The sequence below is a fragment of the Siphateles boraxobius genome, unplaced genomic scaffold (genome assembly GCF_051911475.1).
Source record: "Siphateles boraxobius isolate OS27281-9 unplaced genomic scaffold, OSU_SipBor_1 7, whole genome shotgun sequence".
NCBI lineage: Eukaryota > Metazoa > Chordata > Actinopteri > Cypriniformes > Leuciscidae > Siphateles > Siphateles boraxobius.
In genome coordinates, this window is record NW_027509197.1 from 6,930,798 (window position 1) to 6,950,984 (window position 20,187).

At 37.5% G+C, this 20,187-nt stretch overlaps 1 protein-coding gene across 3 annotated transcripts in view; it reads left to right on the top strand.

Moving 5' to 3' along the window:
- The window catches only part of akap11 (A kinase (PRKA) anchor protein 11), a 55,810-nt gene that overhangs the window by 2,260 nt on the left and 33,363 nt on the right, over window positions 1–20,187 (top strand). The window contains exons 2-9 of one of the 3 annotated variants that reach the window (XM_077215722.1): window positions 689–786; window positions 882–992; window positions 3,867–3,920; window positions 4,525–4,656; window positions 5,201–5,441; window positions 12,391–16,534; window positions 16,674–16,829; window positions 18,781–18,867. In XM_077215722.1, coding sequence (XP_077071837.1) covers window positions 689–786; window positions 882–992; window positions 3,867–3,920; window positions 4,525–4,656; window positions 5,201–5,441; window positions 12,391–16,534; window positions 16,674–16,829; window positions 18,781–18,867 — 5,023 coding nt within the window. The remainder of the gene's footprint in view (window positions 1–688; window positions 787–881; window positions 993–3,866; window positions 3,921–4,524; window positions 4,657–5,200; window positions 5,442–12,390; window positions 16,535–16,673; window positions 16,830–18,780; window positions 18,868–20,187) is intronic. The other 2 variants (XM_077215724.1, XM_077215725.1) reach the window with 2 other exon arrangements.

Genomic DNA, 20,187 nt, shown 5'->3' on the forward strand with positions numbered 1-20,187 from the left:
CCTGTGTTTCTGTCTTACTGGAGCAGCTGGAAAGCCCATGTTTTACCCATAAGTCATGTGACCTTCAACACAATCCAACTTAAAAGCGTAGTTATCTCAAAAATTTAAATTCTGACATTTACTAATATACATGTCGTTCCAAATTTTCTTTCTTATGCAGAACAGGACAAAAGACGTGAAAAGTCAATGGGGTCCAAATCTTCATTACCTTTAATTCTTCTTTTTTTTAATATTGCAAACCTTGTTTAGACTTGGTATGTTTACATGGAAACTACCTAAACACTAATTGTGGTCGGTCTGAGTGAATCCAATCCGATTTCTGTTTATATGAACTCTAAATGTTGTGAACCGTAAGCCACTGCGACAATCTCATCAGAGTATAATTGTTGTTTTTCCTGTGATGACATAACCAAAAATGCTGACATATATGTCAGATGAGCATAACACAGCCTCATCCACTGACCAGTTCGCAAGACATGAGACATGAATAAAAGTGCATATTCGTATGACATAAAACGTATGTAAACACGCAAATCATGGCACTGCGCATGTTTGAATCTGATTGAGAAAATAGTCAGATTATAAATGTATTATTTAGGTGCGTGTAAGAGTAACGTGGAGTGGATTGAATTGTAGGTAGCTAAAATGAAAATGGTTGATTAATTCAACCAGAACTTCTCTCTTGAAGGAGAGGATAACCTCCTGTCCCAGCCCTGCAACGTCATGGACGCCTGTGCACGGATCAGAGGGGTCCCCTTAAAGAGCCGTGCCACTATGAAGAAAGAAGTATGTTGTCTACTGTTTTTCTGCTCAAACATTTGTTGCATTAATTTTGTTGATTTTCCTGTCATTTCTAACAAGCTCGTTGTTCGTTTGAGCAGACCATCCGCGAGGGCTCAAACCTGTGCCTGAAGAGCCTGTTGAAACACAAGAAGGAGCTGTGCAATGTGGTAGTGGAGCTGCATAATAAAGAACCACAGTTTTTATCAGAAGTAAGAGTCACACACTGCCATGCATTTCAGACTTCCATTTGCATGTTTTTATATGTATGCTTGCGGAATCAATGTCACAGTTAAAGGGATAGTTCACCTAAAAATGAAAATTCTGTCATCATTTATTCACCCTCATGCCGTTCCAAACTCTTAAGACTTTCGTTCATCTTCGAAACACAGATGAAGATATTTTGATGAGATCTGAGAGATTTCTGTCCCTCATATTGACAATTACGTAACCGCCACTTTGATGGTTTAAAAAATCTCATAAAGAGATCTAAGACTAATCCATATAAATTGAACAGTTTAGTTTAAATGTTCTAAAAGAGACACGAATGCTTTATATGATGAACAGATTGAATTTAGGAATTTATTCACATATAAACATTCATCAACACACACATCAGATATGGTAAACGGAAACTCAAGCATGCTTGCTTGACGTGCGAAAACCAGTGAGATTTGGTCTTGTGGGTCAAGTAAGTTTCGGTTGAGCTTCTGTTTATGTTCGCTGATTAATGTTTATATGTGAATAAAAGACTAAATTCAATCTGTTCATCATATAAAGTGTTTTGTGTCTCTTTAGAAAATTTGAACTAAACAGATATTGATTAGTTTATGGATTATGGACATATGGATTAGTTTTATGATATCTTTATGAACTTTTGGAACCGAAACTGTGAACTAACCCTTAAGGAATATTCTGGGTTAAGTACTGGATAAGCTAAATCTTGTTCCCCTTTTTCTTTTTCTTTTCTTTTCCTTTTTAATTGAGAAAAAATTTAGTTCAGCTTATTCGTACGAATTTCATCAAGCTTATCTGTTAACGTTATACATTTCAGTAGTATAGTTGCAAGACGGAAGCATAATGTGTTAACATATTAGTGTGAAATAAAATCGCATACTAATGTGTTCACATTTCTTTGTTTTAAATCCTTCAAAAAATTGACACATTGAAATTGAACACATTGAAATTACATTCCATTGTAATTTCCCCACCATAACCTTGATTTTTGCTTTGTCGATTGAACTGAACTTATTGAACCCCCAATATTCATTTGATTGAATAACACATACAGATGTGTCATTTTAAATGTTTTGTGACCTCTTTTTGAGCTGAGTGATTTTGAAAGCCTCCATGACAAAAGATATTGGCGATAAGATAGCGTTTAGAGGCAACTGGGACAGTGAAGCAGTATGACTGTTGCATCTCACCTCATTATATACATGAGCGCATCTCACGAGGCTTGAGTGAATCGTCAAATTCAAAAAAAGAAGTTGCAGTGCAGCTTGTTTCCTTTATGTTGAGGTAAATTAAATTGAGTCACTTATAATGTGCATTTGAAAAAGCAACACGTACCAAACAAACATTTTTCTATACTTGTAATGAGAAGCATTTACAAACCTGCTCTTGTCCAACAAAGGAGAGCTTTTACTCGAGTGTTTACGGTGACCGGAAGGGGACATAAGATGTGTTCGAAATCAACCGCTTTACCCTCATTCACTATTCCCTACATTACTCCACTAATATAGTCCACTTGAGGGAGTGAATTCAGACACTGAGTGCGCTGGAAGGGTTGCCGCTTTTACATTTACATTTATGCATTTGGCAGATGCTTTTATCCGAAGCAACTTGCGTTGCATTTCAAGGTACACATTTACTTTATTATCAGTTCTTGAGTCCTGGGAATCGAACCCATGACCTTGGCGTTGCAAGCACTAACGCTCTACTGTTTGAGCTACAGGAAAGCCTTTTGAAACTCAGCAAACTCGCAGCTCCATTAGCAAACTGGAGACTAGCATGTATAAACCTTAATTAAACAATTTAATAATCAAGTAAAAAAGTAATTTTATATCTATATGATATTATGCTGTAGCCACTGGACCAGTATAGATGATTCAGCTGTGGGCGCCATCTTCTGCTCAGATGTGGGCATTTATTGGGGCACGCAGTGCATTATGGGTATTCTCTAAACGTTGAGTGTACATCAGTTGTACACTTGTTATTGCGATGCATTGTGGGATTGAATGAGTGCACTCCATAACGCCCAATATGGTTTCGGACAAATACAAATGACTGTCCCCTCAAACAGTGCCCTATTTAAGGGTATAGGGGGCGATTTTTAATCCCCGCGTCTTGCCAGAAGATGGCTGAATCATCCATTCATCCATATTCCAAACCACTGGTCCGAAAAACCAGTTTTCTAAGTTTCAAATGATTATTTAAACAGCAAAAACAAACTATGCAAAAACGGCAACCCTTCCGGTGCACTTAGTGTCTGAATTCACTCACTCGTTTTCATTCACTCCTTCAAGTGGACTATATTAGTGGAGTAATGTAGCGAATAGTAAATGAAACGGACATTTCAATATATGCTTGTAAACAAGAAATAGGAAAGAAATACATTTGAAGTAAACGTATGCCACCATAGGTTTATCACCAGTGTAGAGCAGTGTACAGTAGTTTCCTGACAAAAATTAAGAAATTACCTTCACAGATTTTTATCATCATAATTTCATATTTTATAATACAACCTTAGACCTTTCTTATGATTTATAATTATAGCCTCCCTGCATGTTAACAGGTCGGCTTGCAGTTTACTGTAAAATATAATGATAATTTTATCATCATCCTTTTACTTTAGCCATGATCAATAGAAAATGTAAGCTAACATTGTTTACAGTCTGAAAGGTTAATGTGCATAAAAAAAAGAAACATTTTTGAACTGAAGGGAATGACAGTGACTAATTTAAATATGCACAAAGTCAGCATTGAACCTCCATTGCACCTGCTTTTTTAACATTTAATGGAATCTATTAGGTAACATAATATAAATTGAATTGGCATGATTCGTTTCTTCTTCTCTTTCATAGATGCATTACGTATGCTTACCTAGTCATGCTGAGGGGGAGGATTTCACCCTACAGGTCAGTGCTAATGTGATACTTACACTAACCTTTAAAAGTTTGGGGTAAAACAAATATTTTTTAAAGATATTCATACTTCTATTTAACAAGGATACATTAAATTGACCCATTTATAATGTTACAAATGATTTTTATTTCAAATAAATTCTCTTATTTTGAACTTTCTATTCAGCAAAGAATCCTTACAAAAATTTACCAAAGTTTCAAGAAGAGCAGCATACCAGTTTTTAACATTGATAATAATAATAAAGTTTCTTGAGCAGCAAATCAGCCTATTGGAATGATTTCTGAAGGATTACAGTATGTGACACTGAAGACGGGAGTAATTGTGCTAAAAATTTAGCTTTGCATCACAGGGATAAATTACATTTTTAAATTTATACAAATAGAAAATAGTTATTTAAAAAAAACTTTATAAAAGTTTGTTAAAGTTTACTTTATAAACTAAAGCTCCCTTTAAAAAGAGGGGTTTACCTCTTCAATTTTTTTAGTTTTTTATTTCTTTGTAAAGAATAGAGTGGCTCAGCAAAGAGCACAAAATAGATGCAACATTAGGGGCATCCTTTGATGGATCCTAAAGTCATGTATTATTTGATGCCCACAGGCTCTGACGTCCCTCTCCACTGAGATGATGGAGTTGCTTAGATCACTACATGTACATACCCTTAAAGATGAAGAGATTCTGCTCCTCAAAGACCCTAAAAGACCCTTTGAGAGGAAAGACAGTGTTTCTCAGGTTCGATTTTTGTATATTATGCTTGAGTATTTGACAGTATGTTTATGTTTTTTGTTTGAGGCGTGTGTTTGCTGCTGTCATTATTTTGATATCAGGTGTCCTTCAATGTTTTGTCTTGGTTTCTAAATTTGGGATGTTGTTTTGTGTGAAATTGGGTCTAAACAGAACTAACCTTGTGGAAGACAGCCATGGTATTAAGTTTTGTACTCTGAACGTTTCATCAAACCACAAATGTTTTTCAGACATAACAAGAGATTCCATGTTTTCTTTCACATGTCAGAAAAAATAAGAGTGCCGTGAGAAGTCAAAATATCACATCTTCTCAAGAAATTATGTCAGTTCAGGGATTGACAGTTTGCAGCCTGAATAATATTTATCTTCCAGATTAACATTAAGTTTATCATAAAAATTTATCTTGATGATGTATCATGACGTAAAGGCTTATATTATGTCGTCCTCCTAGCATTCGATTGATTAATTTTTTTTTAACTCATTAATTTTCTTTAAAAAATGCAATCGTTGTTCTTTTTTCTTTCACCCCCAGGGCTGTTCAAGGGCCTTGTGTATATTGAGACATGGCCCCACTCCTCAGATTAGTGTTTGCACCATGCTGGGGTTGTTGGCTCGATACACAGCTGGGATAAGGTATGCCATGGAGTTACATGTTCTGCAGAGAGGCACTTCAGAAGCATGTCAAGCTGAGGATGATGACACCAATCAGTCTGTCTCTTCCATCGAGGAGGACTTTGTTACTGCTTTTGAACATCTTGAAGAGGAGCATACAGGTAATAAAAAGGAGAACTAGCAGCTGTTCACAAGCATTTTGAAAACTTTTATGGTTACTGGTCACTAGCTATCTATGCTTCTCATTCAAAATAGCTAAACTGTAAGATGTTTTTAAAGAAATTTTAAAGAAGACTTTTATTTAGCAAGGATGCACTAAATTGGTCAAAAGGGATAGTAAAGATATTTATAATTTATTATTTCTATTCGTTTTTTTTAATGCTGTTCCTTTGGGAAAAAAGTTTAACAATTTCTATCTTATCAAGTTGAAATGTTTTATATAATAATAAACATTTTATTGATTGTGATATTGACCTTGTGTTGCCATGAAAATAGACATAATGCATAACATGATGTTAAATACATAATAAACAAACAAACAACATTGATAATGATTCTTGAGAACCAAATCAAAATAATTTCGGAAGGATCATGTGACTGAAAAATTATACAATAAAAAACATTTATTTTAAATTTGCAATATGTCACAGTGACAGTATTAATGCTTTTACTGTAATGCAGCTAGGGCTTGGCAGTATATCGAGTTTGTACAATATATCGATATTTTTCAGGGGCGTAGAATTTAGTAGGTACGCTAGGGACGTGTCCCTACCAATATCCAGTGATACTGATTTGTCCCTAGCAATAATTTCGATCAAAAATGCAAATATTTTTATATATAACCACTGTTGCCAGTGGGTTTTGCGTAGTTCTTATCTAATTTAGATAAACATCTCTTATAAGAGCGTTCTGAGAAAAATGCGCAAATCCTGGAACACAAACGGTTAATAGATCTGAGTCCCGCCTCCTGAACACACATCGCTAAACTGATTGGCTTTGTGTTTTCTTTCTAACTTGTGAGAGGCTGTAGCTACATTTGATTGTGCGAAGCGGCAATGCACCTCGAAGGAAACCTCCTCGATGAGGTAAACTAGGGAGTAATCTACAGTTCTGTGCACAAATATACGGGGCAAATCGCGTCAAATGATTCGGGGACAGCTCCGTTTTTACAATATAATGTGTGACAATCGCAGGATAAGTGGCAAACATGTCGCTAGTGTGTGTGTGTGTGCGCGTGTGTGTGTGTGTTTGTGTGCACGCGCGCGCGCAAAGAGCACTGAAAACATCACGGAGTAAACATCACTTAAATATCATAATAATGATCAGTTTTCCAAAAAAGGAAGAAAAGAAAGAAAATACCCAGAAGGACAGGATTTTCGTATATTGCCATTTTTGTAGGGACAAAGACAAAATGTCCACACAAAGATGGCAATTTCCGAAATCCTTGTGGGGATTTTTTTTTTTTTTTTAGAACTGCTTATAAATCATACTAAGTTTTTTTTTTGTTGAAAATGCAGAAAGTTATCTGTGCTAGGGTTAGTGTAGGGGGATAGAATACACTATGTACAGTATAAATCATTACGACTATGGAAAGTCCACATTAAACATGAAAACACAAAATTGTTTGGCCTGTTGAAATGAGAAGTCTGTTTGATCAAGTTGAAACCCTTGTCATCCCAGTCTCAGCTGAGGCTGAAATAAGTTTCATTGCTCTTAGGAGACTGAAAACATGGTTCAGAACAATGGCACAAGTAGTTGTGTGTTATGTCCAACAGGACAAACTGGACAGTAAGGATGTGAAAACAAATATGCTAAAAGTTAATTTCTGTTAACGGGATAGTTTTCTTAAAAAGTGAAAATTCTGTCATCATTAAGTTGTTTCAGACCAGTTTCTTTCTTCTTGCTGACCACAAAAGAAGTTATTTTGAATAATGTTGGTAACTAGACAGTTCATGGGCCCCATTGACTTCCATAGTATTTTTTTTTCTTACTATGGTTGTCAATGGGGTCCATCAACTGTCTAGTTACCAACATTCTTCAAAATATCTTCCTTATTGTTCAGTAGAAGAAGGAAATTTATAAGGGTTTAAAACAACTTGTGGGAGAGACAGAATTTTCATTTGGGTGAACTATTAAAGGGAACTATTAACTATCCCTTTAATGACAGATACAGACATGTGTTTGGCTTCTTCAAAAAGCAAGGAACAAGACCGCATTGCACTATTGCACTGCACTATGAACGGAGGAAAGTTCAGTCTCTGTTAAACTCCCTTCTTGTCTTTAAAGTTGCAGTAGGGAGTTTTGAGAAAATGTTGACTTAGCCTGAAAATTTGAACGAGCACAACTTACAGGTCCAACCCCCTTGCTCTCTGCTGCGCTACAGCCCTCCCTCCACAGCTCCTCCCCCACAGCGGAGCCTGCCGTGAAGCAGGCTAGTAAGCAGGACCACCGATGACGGCGGATTATAAACAGTTATGGAACATTCACTAATAGGGACGAAACATCAACAATATGCTTTACATTGACTATGGCCTGCTCATACTTTGACTACAAACTTGGTCCTCAAATCATTATGTATTTTGCAATACATTTAACTTTATAACGTTGTACTCTTTCTATAAGTTATAAATAGCTAGTAAGATAACGTTAAAGGATTAGTTCACTTAAAAAAAAACTTTTGCTGATAATTTACTCACCCCCATGACATCCAAGATGTCCATGTCTTTCTTTCTTCAGTCGAAAAGAAATGAAGGTTTTTGATGAAAACATTCCAGGCTTTATCTCCATATAATGGACTTCAATAGGACACAAACGTTTCAAGGACCAAATGACAGTTTCAGTGCAGCTTCAAAGAGTTTTAAACGATACCAGACGATGAATAAGGGTCTTATCTAGCGAAACGATCGGTCATTTCAAAAATAAATACAAAACTTTAAGTTTTATAAGCACAAATGCTCGCCTTGCTCTGTTCTGTGATGCACGTTCGTAATCCTGTTCGAACTCGTTCATCAAAATGAACAAATCTTTTTTCGAGTCATTTCGTTCGTTGAATGAACGTGATGACTCCGAAAAAGAGTCGTTCAAAATGAACAAATCTTTTTTCGAGTCATTTCGTTGTTGAATGAACGAAATGACTCGAAAAAAGATTCGTTCATTTGGATGAACGAGTTTGAACAGGAGAGTCACGAGCGACGGTACGCGCTCGCGCTGTGCAAGAGAGGGGTGATCAGAGCGTACACGAGCGTGATTGACACTGCTAAGACATTCCTCCTGGCTCTGATTGGTTGTTTTTGACCGGGAGCTGTGTATTTCTGCAAATGGCAATAGGACCACAGGGAGGAGCCAGAGGAGCTTGATTTTTTCCACAGATTATCTGTCTCATATTCTACTGTCAGGACATAATGACAGTTTTAACAAATATTTGTTTACAAAAGTGACCTACTGGAGCTTTAATAGTTGTCCTAACCAGTGGTGGAAAGAGTACTGAAAAAACATACTCAAGTAAAAGTACCATTACATTCCAAAAAATGTAGTGTGAGTAGAGTAAAAAGTACTTGTCCAAAAAACTACTTGAGTAAGAGTAAAAAAGTAGCTTATTTAAAAGTACTCATGAGTAGTGAGTACTGAGCTGCGTATTCTACCCCTTATAATAGTCAAGTCAAGTCAAATATATTTATATAGCGCTTTTCACAATACAGATTGTATCAAAGCTGCTTCACAGTATCAATCAAAACAACTTAACAATGTTTGTTTATTACTGGAAAAAAAAGACATCCTAGTTTGGTAGAGCTAATCAATGGTATGATTGGTTAATTCATTTGAATATCCCCAACTGAGCAAGCCAAAGGCAACAGTGGCAAGGAACCGAAAAACTCCATCCAGTGACCTAATGGTGCCTAACACCCCATCAAATGACCCAATGGAGAAAAAAAAACCTTGGGAGAACCCAGGCTCAGTCGGGGTCCAGTTCTCCTCTGGCGTTTATGAACTAGAGGCCGAATTTACAGTAACTGTAAGATAAAAATGTTAATGAATGCCTGGCTAAATAGATGCGTCTTCAGTCTAGTTTTAAACTGGGATAGAGAGTCTGAGCTACGAACAATATCAGGAAGGCTATTCCAGAGCTTCGGAGCTAAATGTGAAAATGCTCTGCCTCCTTTGGTGGATCTGGATATCCTAGGAATGACCAGAAGCCTCGAATCTAGTGATCTTAAAGAGCGCAATAGTAATTGAAAAAAATCGCAATAGTAAAGAGTAATAAACACTGTGTACTACAATTTATAAATTAAAAAAAATTGCACATGCTGTAATTCACATTATATTTTCTTCTTTGACAGAAGGATTGAAGAATATCATCCATCTTTTTAAAATGCATCAAATCAGTACACTCATCATCATTTAAATCATATTATTTGGGGGGGGAAAGCATTTAAAATTAGGCGAAAAGAAACTGGGCCTGAGCATGCTATTGTTGCACATAAAATATCAATATTCATAACTGTGCAAAGAATTCAAAAACCTTTAGAAACTCATATGATAGTTCAGCATCACACACCATGAGATGGGTTAAATAGAGAGATAAAAAATTACCCAATTTCTCTCCAAAACGGTACCAATGTTAGTGTTTTGATAAATGAGAATCACTAATATTATCAGATTACCTCACCTAATGCACTGAAAAAGGCTAAGATAGTGAGCTAACACTAATTACACACTTTAATTCCATTCTATTAAATATGTTAGAATTTAAACGTAAATGCACATTGTTCTAGAAGGGTGGCATCATCCCTTACATTTTACGGCTATATTTACTCACATTGTAATGCTGCTGAAAATATAATTTGTCAGGAAAATTGTGCATTAAATAGGGAAGTTATATCCAGGAAACTTTAAAAAAAGAAACAAACAAACAAACACACACGCATGTCTCTTTGTAGTCTTGGCGAAGCTGTTTTATCAGCAGCACCCACACACAAGAAAACAAAAGTTCAACATGAAAAATGTTTTTGCGCAAGTGCACTTGCCAAATGAAGACGGACCGTATAATGGATCAATTAAAAAACGTTGTTTATTAACGAGCTGTAACGTTAGTCACAGACTGACAGAATAAATGCAGTTCAAGTTAACGCCATGGTTCATAGAGCGCACTGATTCTGAATCTGGCGGCATGGCGAGCACGAGACGCGGCAGTGCACAGATCGTGAAGCGCGTCTCTCTATAATGTGATTGTGAAGTAAATGGGAGCGGGAATTCACCGCATTATGAACTCGTCACGCAATACCCCCAACCTCAGAACAAATGTTAGGCCATTTAGACAGGCCAGCCTATATAAATATCATATTAAGCAGAAATGTGAAATGTACCTTTAGCATATTAGAGGAAGACGCTGATATCTGGATTGAATTGATGCGTGAAGAATGCACTTCCACAGCAGTCACGAGTAACAGCAGGAATAGGCGGTTAAAGTTTTCTATGCTTTATTTGATTTGATGACAGTCACGAGACCGATTACTCAATCCAATCACGTAGATGGATAAAAATAAAATGAAATTAGGCTAAAACAAGCATATGTAACGAGTAACGACCACAAACAGAAGGAAAACAGCGGAGAAAAAGTACCGATACATCACTTAAAATGTACTCAAGTAAAAGTAAAATTACACAATTTTTAAACTACTCTAAAAAGTACAATTTCTGAAAAAAACTACTTAATTACAGTAACGTGAGTATTTGTAATTCGTTACTTCACACCCCTGGTCCTAACATTACAGAATTCATTAACGTATTGTTAAGGTCAATATAGACTAAAAACCTTAATATTATCCTATTCATTTCCTGATTCCTCAACTTCTGGGAATGTCCCCACCAATCTCAAAACCAAACCTACGCCCTTGATATTTTTTATCCCCACGATATGAAATGAGGCAATACCGTTTATATCGATACAGTAGTTTGATACGAGCACATCTGAAAAATAGCGGAGGACGCAGTGTGCGCTCCTGCAGTGAAAGTACATGGTAGCCTACAATTTGTCCTAAACATGACACAAGCTTATATTAAGCGCTTTAAAATAACTGGTAAGATATAGTTAACAAGTTTAAAGCAGCTTGCCCTGTCAGATGCTCTGACAGATACTGTTGCTGACTGACAGATAAATACTTGCGCTGTTTAATGCGTTTAAGACGTGGTGCTTTCCTCAGTGCTTAACTTACATTTCACAGGTAAATTCTCCATCTGTAAATGTTAGAAAATCAAACAAATATGTCCATTTCACTATCAGGAGAGGACGAGCTTTTACAAGTGAATCTCCGCTAAAATTCAAGCTTCCGGCAATGAGCGCCGCCGCGCCAAACAGACAAGCACAATAGAATAGTAGCGCAATAATTCTGACTAAAATATACATAGGCTATTGCTAAAATATTTGTTGTTGGAGACAATAAATGTGCCATATGTGGAATTTTAAACCTACAAGTATATTTTTATGAAAGTGACCATTATAATGGGGTAATCAAATGCAGGCTAATATAATTAGTTTGTGCTTTTGTTTTATTTTCATTTTTAGTTTAGCCTTTAGTCATTTTAAAAACAAAAGAATTATATTTGTTTTTAGTTTGTAATGTTACAATGTAATGTGATTTTAACCACCTTTTTGCACATAATATATTGCATAGCCTACATTACATTCACTATATTTGTTTCCATATCCTTCAATATCAACATTATTTGGATATCATTGAGCAGGATGTGAAATATTTTTTTTTAAATAAATACAGATTTTCTTTATCCAAGTAGAAAAACGTAGAAAGTACCGAGATATATATCGTATATCGCCATTTAACCAAAAAAACCGAGATATGATTTTTTTACCATATCGCCCACCCCTAAATGCAGCCTCGGTGAGCATTTAAAAGACTTTTAAAAACACTAACAACCACAAACTTTTGAATGATACTGTAAATGAATAAAATAAAATAAGCTTTTATTTAAACCCTTTTTAAAAAGGACGTTAACCTTAGATTATCCAGTAACCTTAATTGAAATTAAAATATTGAAATAATTGCCTATGTTAATAATAATTCTGTTCTTACAAACTGTTCTCTGATCTTGCAGGTGCCCATAGTCAGAGGAACCAAAGGGATGTGGCATCCCAGACAGTCCCTTACACTCATTTAAAAGACTTAAGTGGATCTCGTATTATTATAAGTTCCATACCCAAGAAGTCAGTGCACAAGGGAAAGACTGCTGCAGAAGTGTCAGAAACTGTCCTGAAGTCACCAGCGTGGCCTGAAATTTCTGAGATCTCGTATGAACTTAGCAGTCTGTCAACGGGACGTGTTACCTCCACATCCCTCACCGAGTCAGATGATTCAGACTGCTCAAGTCCCAGTCCTATTATATTCCTGGATGAAGTTGGATATCAGAAGAGTCTAAAAGCAAAACTTGACATTCCCAAGATACCCATTTTAAAGGATGGAGTAGAAGACTCTGACTCAGAAGTCAGTGAATTTTTCGACAGCTTTGATCAGTTTGATGAACTAGACCAGTCTTCTGATTCCAACATCAAGGTCCTTAAACAACATTCCCTCCCTGGTCAAACAGAGAAGTATGTTGACAACTCTGGATGTAAATTTGTATCAAGGGGATGCTCGACCACAGCAATGAATCCTCACAAGTTTGATCATAGGGCTCTTCCAGCCAATGTCAAGAAACCAACTCCACTTAAACCAGGATCACCATACAGTATTCACTCTGAATTACCAGATTCCCCACGGCCAGCGAGGACTCCCTGCGAGGACAGCGGGCCGCTCTTCAGTCCAGTTCGTTCATCTGCATTTAGCCCACTGGGAGAAGGAGGGTCCTTAGAGTATTTTTGGAAGGCAGATGTTGATGGCTCAGAATTACGTAAACCACAGGACCTTTGCTCACTATACAAAACGTACGCAGATTTTGCCAACAACCTGTCAAAAGAAATCCTTGGATCGGTCTGTGGGTACTCCTCCCCTGTTGATTTTAACATTAATAAGAATTTGAGCTGTGTGTGTCATAAGGAGTTCAAAAACAGTAATGGGCATCTAATGAAGCTTTCAGACATCCAGGAGACAGTCACCATCACTAAATCCCAATCACAGTCTCTTAAGGATGGGATTCAGAGGTTTGCTACAGACTTAGTCGAAATGAGCCTTGGAAGTGCCTTAAGGGACTTGCAGAAAGGTGTGTCCTCCTGTACCACCACACTTTGCCATTTGGCTGCAAGGCTGACATCTTCAGTATTTCAAATGGCCTTTCATGAGATAGGAATGCGCCATGCATACGTGTTAAAAGAGCGTGCCGTAAACGGTCTAGCCGGTTTCCTTGTAGGGGAAGCCGTTTCTGGAGCCCTTAAAGAGTTTCTGTTTGTGAAAAAGCAGATTTTCAACAACACTGTGACACGATTTGCTGCAGATCTTGCTGAGGAATTAGTGTTTGAAGGAATTATGGAGGTTTGCCAGTTTTCACATCCCTCAACGTTACTCAGACCAGGTGACTGGTCGTTTGACGAAGACGAGGAAGTGGTTTCATCCTATGCCTCTGATCTGTCGGAGTCTGTTCTCCAAGAGGCTTTTATAGAGCTCTCACAAGCTGATGTGACATTCACTACCCAGGCAGCTATCAGTGTGTCAGTAGACAATATTTGCTACGTGAGTGCTGAAGATAGTTCTCTCATTACAAAAACCTGCAGTGCCCAAACAAGCTATCTTGGATCTCAGACTGTCACAGAGGCTACAAATCAAGAGCAGGATGGTTGTACAGTGAAGAAAGCCTTGTATTGTGTGTCAGGTATCGCCAGTTGTGTTCCAGTTCCTGTGGCTGGCAGTGTCATATCCCATGTACACAACTCAGACGAACCTTCTCAGTATAAATCCAGTATTGGTCACGTGTGTCAGACAAGCCCTAAAAGAACCATTTGTTGCCAAGTGGAAGTAACATCATCAGCCTCAGATATGTCTGCAGCATCTCAGTCTGATTCATCGCCAGGTCCTGCAAGAATCCAGGATTCAGCCAGTGGTGAGGAAATTGTTGACAGTATGTCTGTTGAAAGTGATTCTGGCAAGCCCTCGATTGGAAAAACTTTTCAGAACTTCTCTGGGAATATGGTGGACACTATAGTAGTTGAGGCATTCGATCTAATGAATTCTTCGACAAAAGTAAAGAAGAAAGTAGAGGACTGTGCAGACTTTTTGAGCAAAACAATCGCCGCTCGCATATCCACTCCAAGCCATGGAATTGTTAAATCACATGTGTCGACTCAGAGAGGTTCCCCTCAGATTCCCTCTCACTTGGTGTCAAAGGGCTCTAGTGACCCATCCTCCAGAAGTGCATGTCCAGTCTCCAAGCTCACCCCAGAGGTCCGTTCTGTCGTGAGAAGGGACACACTGGAAGTGCCCAGTTTTGAAGTTGGTGGTAGAAAAGTAGGTGCAGAGGATTTTTCAAGCAGCAACTCTGGAACGAAATCAGTTGAAATCCCTTGCACTCCACCCTCAAGTCCTCAGCAGCCATCAGATGAGCAGAGTGAGAAACAGATCAGACAGTTCTCGAAGAAGCTTAAAGGTACGCTTGCAAAAGAATTTTCTCCTGCGACTCCTCCACCCACCCCATATTACCCGCCTGCCACCGACACAAAAGAAGCTGGTTCAGTTTCAGACAAGGCCGATTTCATGCTGAAACTCATTAGGTCTCTCTCTGAAGAAGCTGGCAGCAATGAAGACGAGGAGGAGACCCAGAAAGATGGTCCACACATTAGAAACTGCCAGTCAGAGCGGAGTCCCAATGTCAGGAGCAGAATGTTTGAGAGGAGTGCGCTCCATTATGCAGAGCGTTTAGCTTGCCACATTGTTTCCATGGCAACTGAGATGGACACACTAAGCCTTGGAGATGTGAAGAAGGCTGAGGGTGACGAGAGCAAAGGCAGTGTTGCCTTGCATAGCGCACAGTTTTCTGAACAGACTTTGAATTCTTTGTGGACATATGCTGGAGAAGTGGCTGGAGAAGTCATCAACGATGTCAAGAGGATGATGAGTTCAACCCACTGTCGTCACAAAACACTAAAAAGAGGATCTGTAAACTCTGCTGACAAGTGTCAGAGTGGAGACGGCCTTTTAAGAAATTTGACTTGTCAATGGTCTGGTGACGTCCAAGCAAGTGGGATGTCATCAGATTATCCAAGTTGCGAGAGTGTCACTGACGAATATGCAGGATACCTCATTAAGGTGCTCAAGAAAGAGGGAGGCAACCGAGAGCTTATATTGGATCAGTATGCCACTCGTTTGGCATATCGATCTATTAAATCTGGCCTGGCTCATGCGGCACGAAAAATAAAGCAAAGGTATCCTTTGAGGCTTCACTCCTCTAGACGTTTACACGATCATAGTCCTGATGTTTCTCAAAGTCCCATATCCAAGTCATCCCACACTGAACTTACTGATGGAAAAGATGGATCCTCTTGTGAATCTCTGCCATGTGCTTGTCAAGATGGTCAAGACATTAGCAGTAACGAATATGTAGAACTTGTGAACTTTGCGGAATCTCTTGCCTACAACATCACATGTGATGTTACGAGAAAGCTGAGAATGTCTTCAGTTAGACTGCCAAAATCGCTGACTGATTCTTGCCTCTATAGGAAATCCAGTGTCGGGGACATGTCAGAAAGTACATTTTCATGCTCTCTTTTAACCTACTCAGAAACTAACAGGCTGTATCATAGTACGAGCAGCTTAAATGATAGCAAAAGCAACAACAGTGTCATGCAAGTGATTGAACATTATGCCAGAAAAATTGTTGATGATACATTGGAAATAACGCTGGGGCCGGCATGTGTTCAGGCAGCTGGGGACAGGAGGGCACTTGAACCTAATTCCTTCACAGAAAAGCTGGCTGAGGCATATCAAACCTGCCGATACTGCCAAGGTCGAGAATGCCTGTTTTGCAGGAGAGATGGTCGTCGTGGTTTCCAGGGATTGAAAATCAGAAGGCAACAAGAATCTGATTCAGTGGCTGGACTGGAAATTCCTAGAATTCACATTGATTTGGAGAAGAGAGCTGCTTTTGCTGAAGAAATGGTGTCCAGTGTCATTGAGAAAGCCAAAAAGGAGCTGAGCTGCACCAGTTTGAATGCAGACAGTGGAATTGGTCATGATGGCGCAAGCTTTGCAGAAAGTCTGACCACAGAGATTATGACGTCCGCATTGTCCAACGTCTGCCAAACCGTCAATCTTGGGTAAAGTGACACAGTTTTCACAAGGTTATACATACAGTACAGTCTATCAATTAAAATTGCTCATCCATGGATTTCCTAGATTTTGAAACTTTTTTTTGTTGCATTTCCTCATCATGATTGATGACTTACTGTGTTTCAGTACTCCTAGAAGGGATGGCGTCAATGTGACTGAGTCAACAGTGAGTCAACAGCTTAGTTTGAGTGTTGGTGATGACAGTCTTGGTAGTTGGTCCAATCTGAGTTTTGAAGAAGACCACCCAGATGAGAGCAGCAGCTTTCACCATCTAAGTGACAGGTGAACAAGTCCCACCACTCTTACAACCTTACAAAGCATTAAATGAAGCATTGCTGCTCGACTAATACCACACTCAATTCCAAAGCACTTTCTTTTCTTGTGCACCTTTCACAAGCATGTGGCTCTAATATTATTGTGAAAATAATGATCTGGTGAATTAACAGTGGAAGGACTGCCTTTTTAGTGACCTGACCATTGCAAACCCTCAATGCAATATGTAGAGGAGAGATTTGTGTTCGAAAAGCTCAGACTGTATTAGTGAAGTAGTGTCAATGTCAGGCACCTCTTAAGTTGTATAGCAATCTTTAAGTGTGTTTTTAAAAACATTTGTAGTCATGATTGGTTTTCAGCTGAGATAATTTGACACTATTCACATGTTTAGTTTGAGTTTAGGTTGTGGACTAGAAGAACCTTCTGTATGACTCATCATTGCTAAAGAACATTTATTGTTCTCTTTATTTATTTTATACACAAACCATTTTGTAATTTATTTGACGCCAGAGTTGCTTATTATCTCACCATTTTCCAAAATTGCTGAGAAACACCTAGTGCCTTGTCCAGATGAGCATTTAGGGATATTGTTTTACATTCTCAGAAAAGTTTGAAATGTCTTTGGCTTCAAAACATGACAACTGACTCACACTGTCTTGTCTTTCAAAGGCAAGCATTGTTGAGTATTGTTTTTGGCTGAAGTGTCTCAATGGAAGCAATTTCTATCAACATTTTAATACCTCCCAAGAAACTAAAAGTTAGAATGTATGAGCAATTTTTGTTTTGCTCATACCAAGATACCATGAAGGTATCAAAATATTTGTGAAAGGTGTGGTTGTCAGCTCGAGGCAGTGTTTCTTGAGTAACTTAGAAACTCCATAAATTCTCAGTGTGTCCAAATATAGATGATAGTTAAGTTTTCTTTTTTTAGTTTCATGTCCTCAAGTACTGTATTAATCAGTTAATTTTTATATAACATGGTTAGGGTCTAGTATTTCTATAATTTATTGTCTCATGACTGAGTATTAATGAGTATGAGTGTTAATACAGATGTTTTTATAGAATTTCTGCATTCAGAGTTAATTTACATGAATCAGTTCACAGGTGAGATCAGTAGTTTTTGAAAAACACCTTTGGCCAGTGTTGATGTTTGATCTCACCCCTAATTTGATAGCTCCACCCCACACTTATGTACGCGACAGTAACCCAGGCAACAACTATGGCGGAATGTGCTGTATGTGCCGGCCGAGGGTATGATGTCATCAATAAGTGAAAGCAATGTGTTACTATGGTAACTATAACAAGATTAGGGGGTTATATCGATCATTAAATGAGTAAATAGAGGAAACAAACATTAGGAGTATATTTTTTATTTACAGACACACTTTGGGAGCTGACGCTTGAAACAGACAGTGGAGGAGGTTTAAACGCGCCAGGCTTATATGTCTTTTTCATAGCTGAATCGAACGACAATAATATTGCAAATGAAAAAACAAGCATAGATGAGACACGAGCATAATATGACAGCTGATCTCTAGAGGTCAGCGGCAGCACTAACACAGATTCGTATATTCGCTGTGATCGTACTTGTCAAAGGTTTAATAGACAGTCAAATCGTTGTCATTTGGGAATGAGATCACGTGGGTGATTGAATCGATATTGCAAAATTTAAAAAAAAAAATTGAACGATTAATCGTGCAGCTCTAAGTTCTACTATGTTCTATGTCTAGCATGCAGCATTTTGAAACTAATGGGTATGATTGGTGTTTGGTTGAAAATATGGTTCTTCTGAATTAAAAAAAAATAAAACCACCCTTTAAACCAAAAATCTAAAAGTAAATAGATTAATATCAACATAAATATCAAATATCGATTTAGAAATATCATTAAGCTCCAGGTAGGTTTTCTAGTTTTTGCACAGAAATTATTTTGTAGTGTTTCTTCTTTTTCTCTCCCCCAGCAGTAATGGAAACAGCAGTAGCTGGAGCAGTCTGGGTTTAGAAGGCGAGGTTTATGAAGAACATTTGTCCTTCTCTCCATCAGACAGGTTGGTCTATGGAAAGAGGTGTACCATAGCCAGCGTGTACGGCTCTAATTACTGCATGATGTCATGCAGCTTTTTATCAGAAAGCGCTGACAAGTTTCTAACATTACCTATTAGAAACAAAACTTCCCTTTGTTGTTCTCCATCCTGTGTTTGGAATTAGTCAATTGAGTCTTTGTGTTGTGTTGGTAGAATTGTGGGTGTAGGAAGTGTTTGGGTTGGGTCATTGACTTGGGTCAAAGAATGATCTATCTGTTCTTACTGCATGCTTCCTGTTTGAGTGAAAAAAAGGATGTCCCAGTCCCCAATTCTCATTAAAGTTCAGGTCCACAACGTGAATCATGTGCATTTGAGTTCAAAGTGACCAACTCCATACAAAAGCAACAGAAATCACTTTATCAATTCATTACATCATACATGTGGAAAATATATGGAAATTATATCTGAAAAAGACAAAAATTGATTTACAACCAGAAATGGACACTTGTTTAAAAAAAAAAAGCGATTTAAACTTTTACTAGAAAATTCTCACTCAAATTATAATATACTGCTGATTTATCTGACAATATTGCTATTTATCATTTGTAAAAGTTTGTTTTATAAGGATTCCTTTTTTAATTTTTATTCAGGCCTTGGAGACATATTCACTATATGTTTGCAGGGATTTTGCTGGTGATGTAAAATATATCACAATGCAATTTTTGTTTGGCTATTACATTTTCTAAAGACCTGTGAGTACATTGAAATAGATTTAAAAGAATTTTTAGGCCATCTCTCATCTCACATCTGTCTTAATAATATAACCGTATAGAGAACAGAATGGAAGATTTTTTTTTAATGTTTTTGAAAGAAGTCTCTTATGCTCACCAGGTCTGCATTTTTATGTGATTTAAAAATACAGTAAAAACAGTCATATTCTGAAAGATTATTACAATTTAAAATAATTATTTTCTACTTTAATGTATTATAAAATATAATTTATTCCTGTGATCAAAGCTGAATTTTCAAATCATTTTTATATGATGATTTGCTGCTCAAATAAAATTTCTGATTATTATCTATGTTGAAAACGGATGTGCTGATAAATATTTTTTTGGAAACTGTGATGCATAACTTCATAAGCCATTGTAATATTTATTCTTGCTCATCTCATTTAAACTTGTGCTAGAAAATGTTCTCCCAAATCTGAGTTAGACAGCAAATATTAATGATATACTGCTGATTTATTTGCCAATATTAAATTAAGCAATATTTTGTGAAATATAGGTAGAAAAGATGGTTCCTCAGATTTCATAAATATTAGTATGCAAGTCTGCAAAAAAT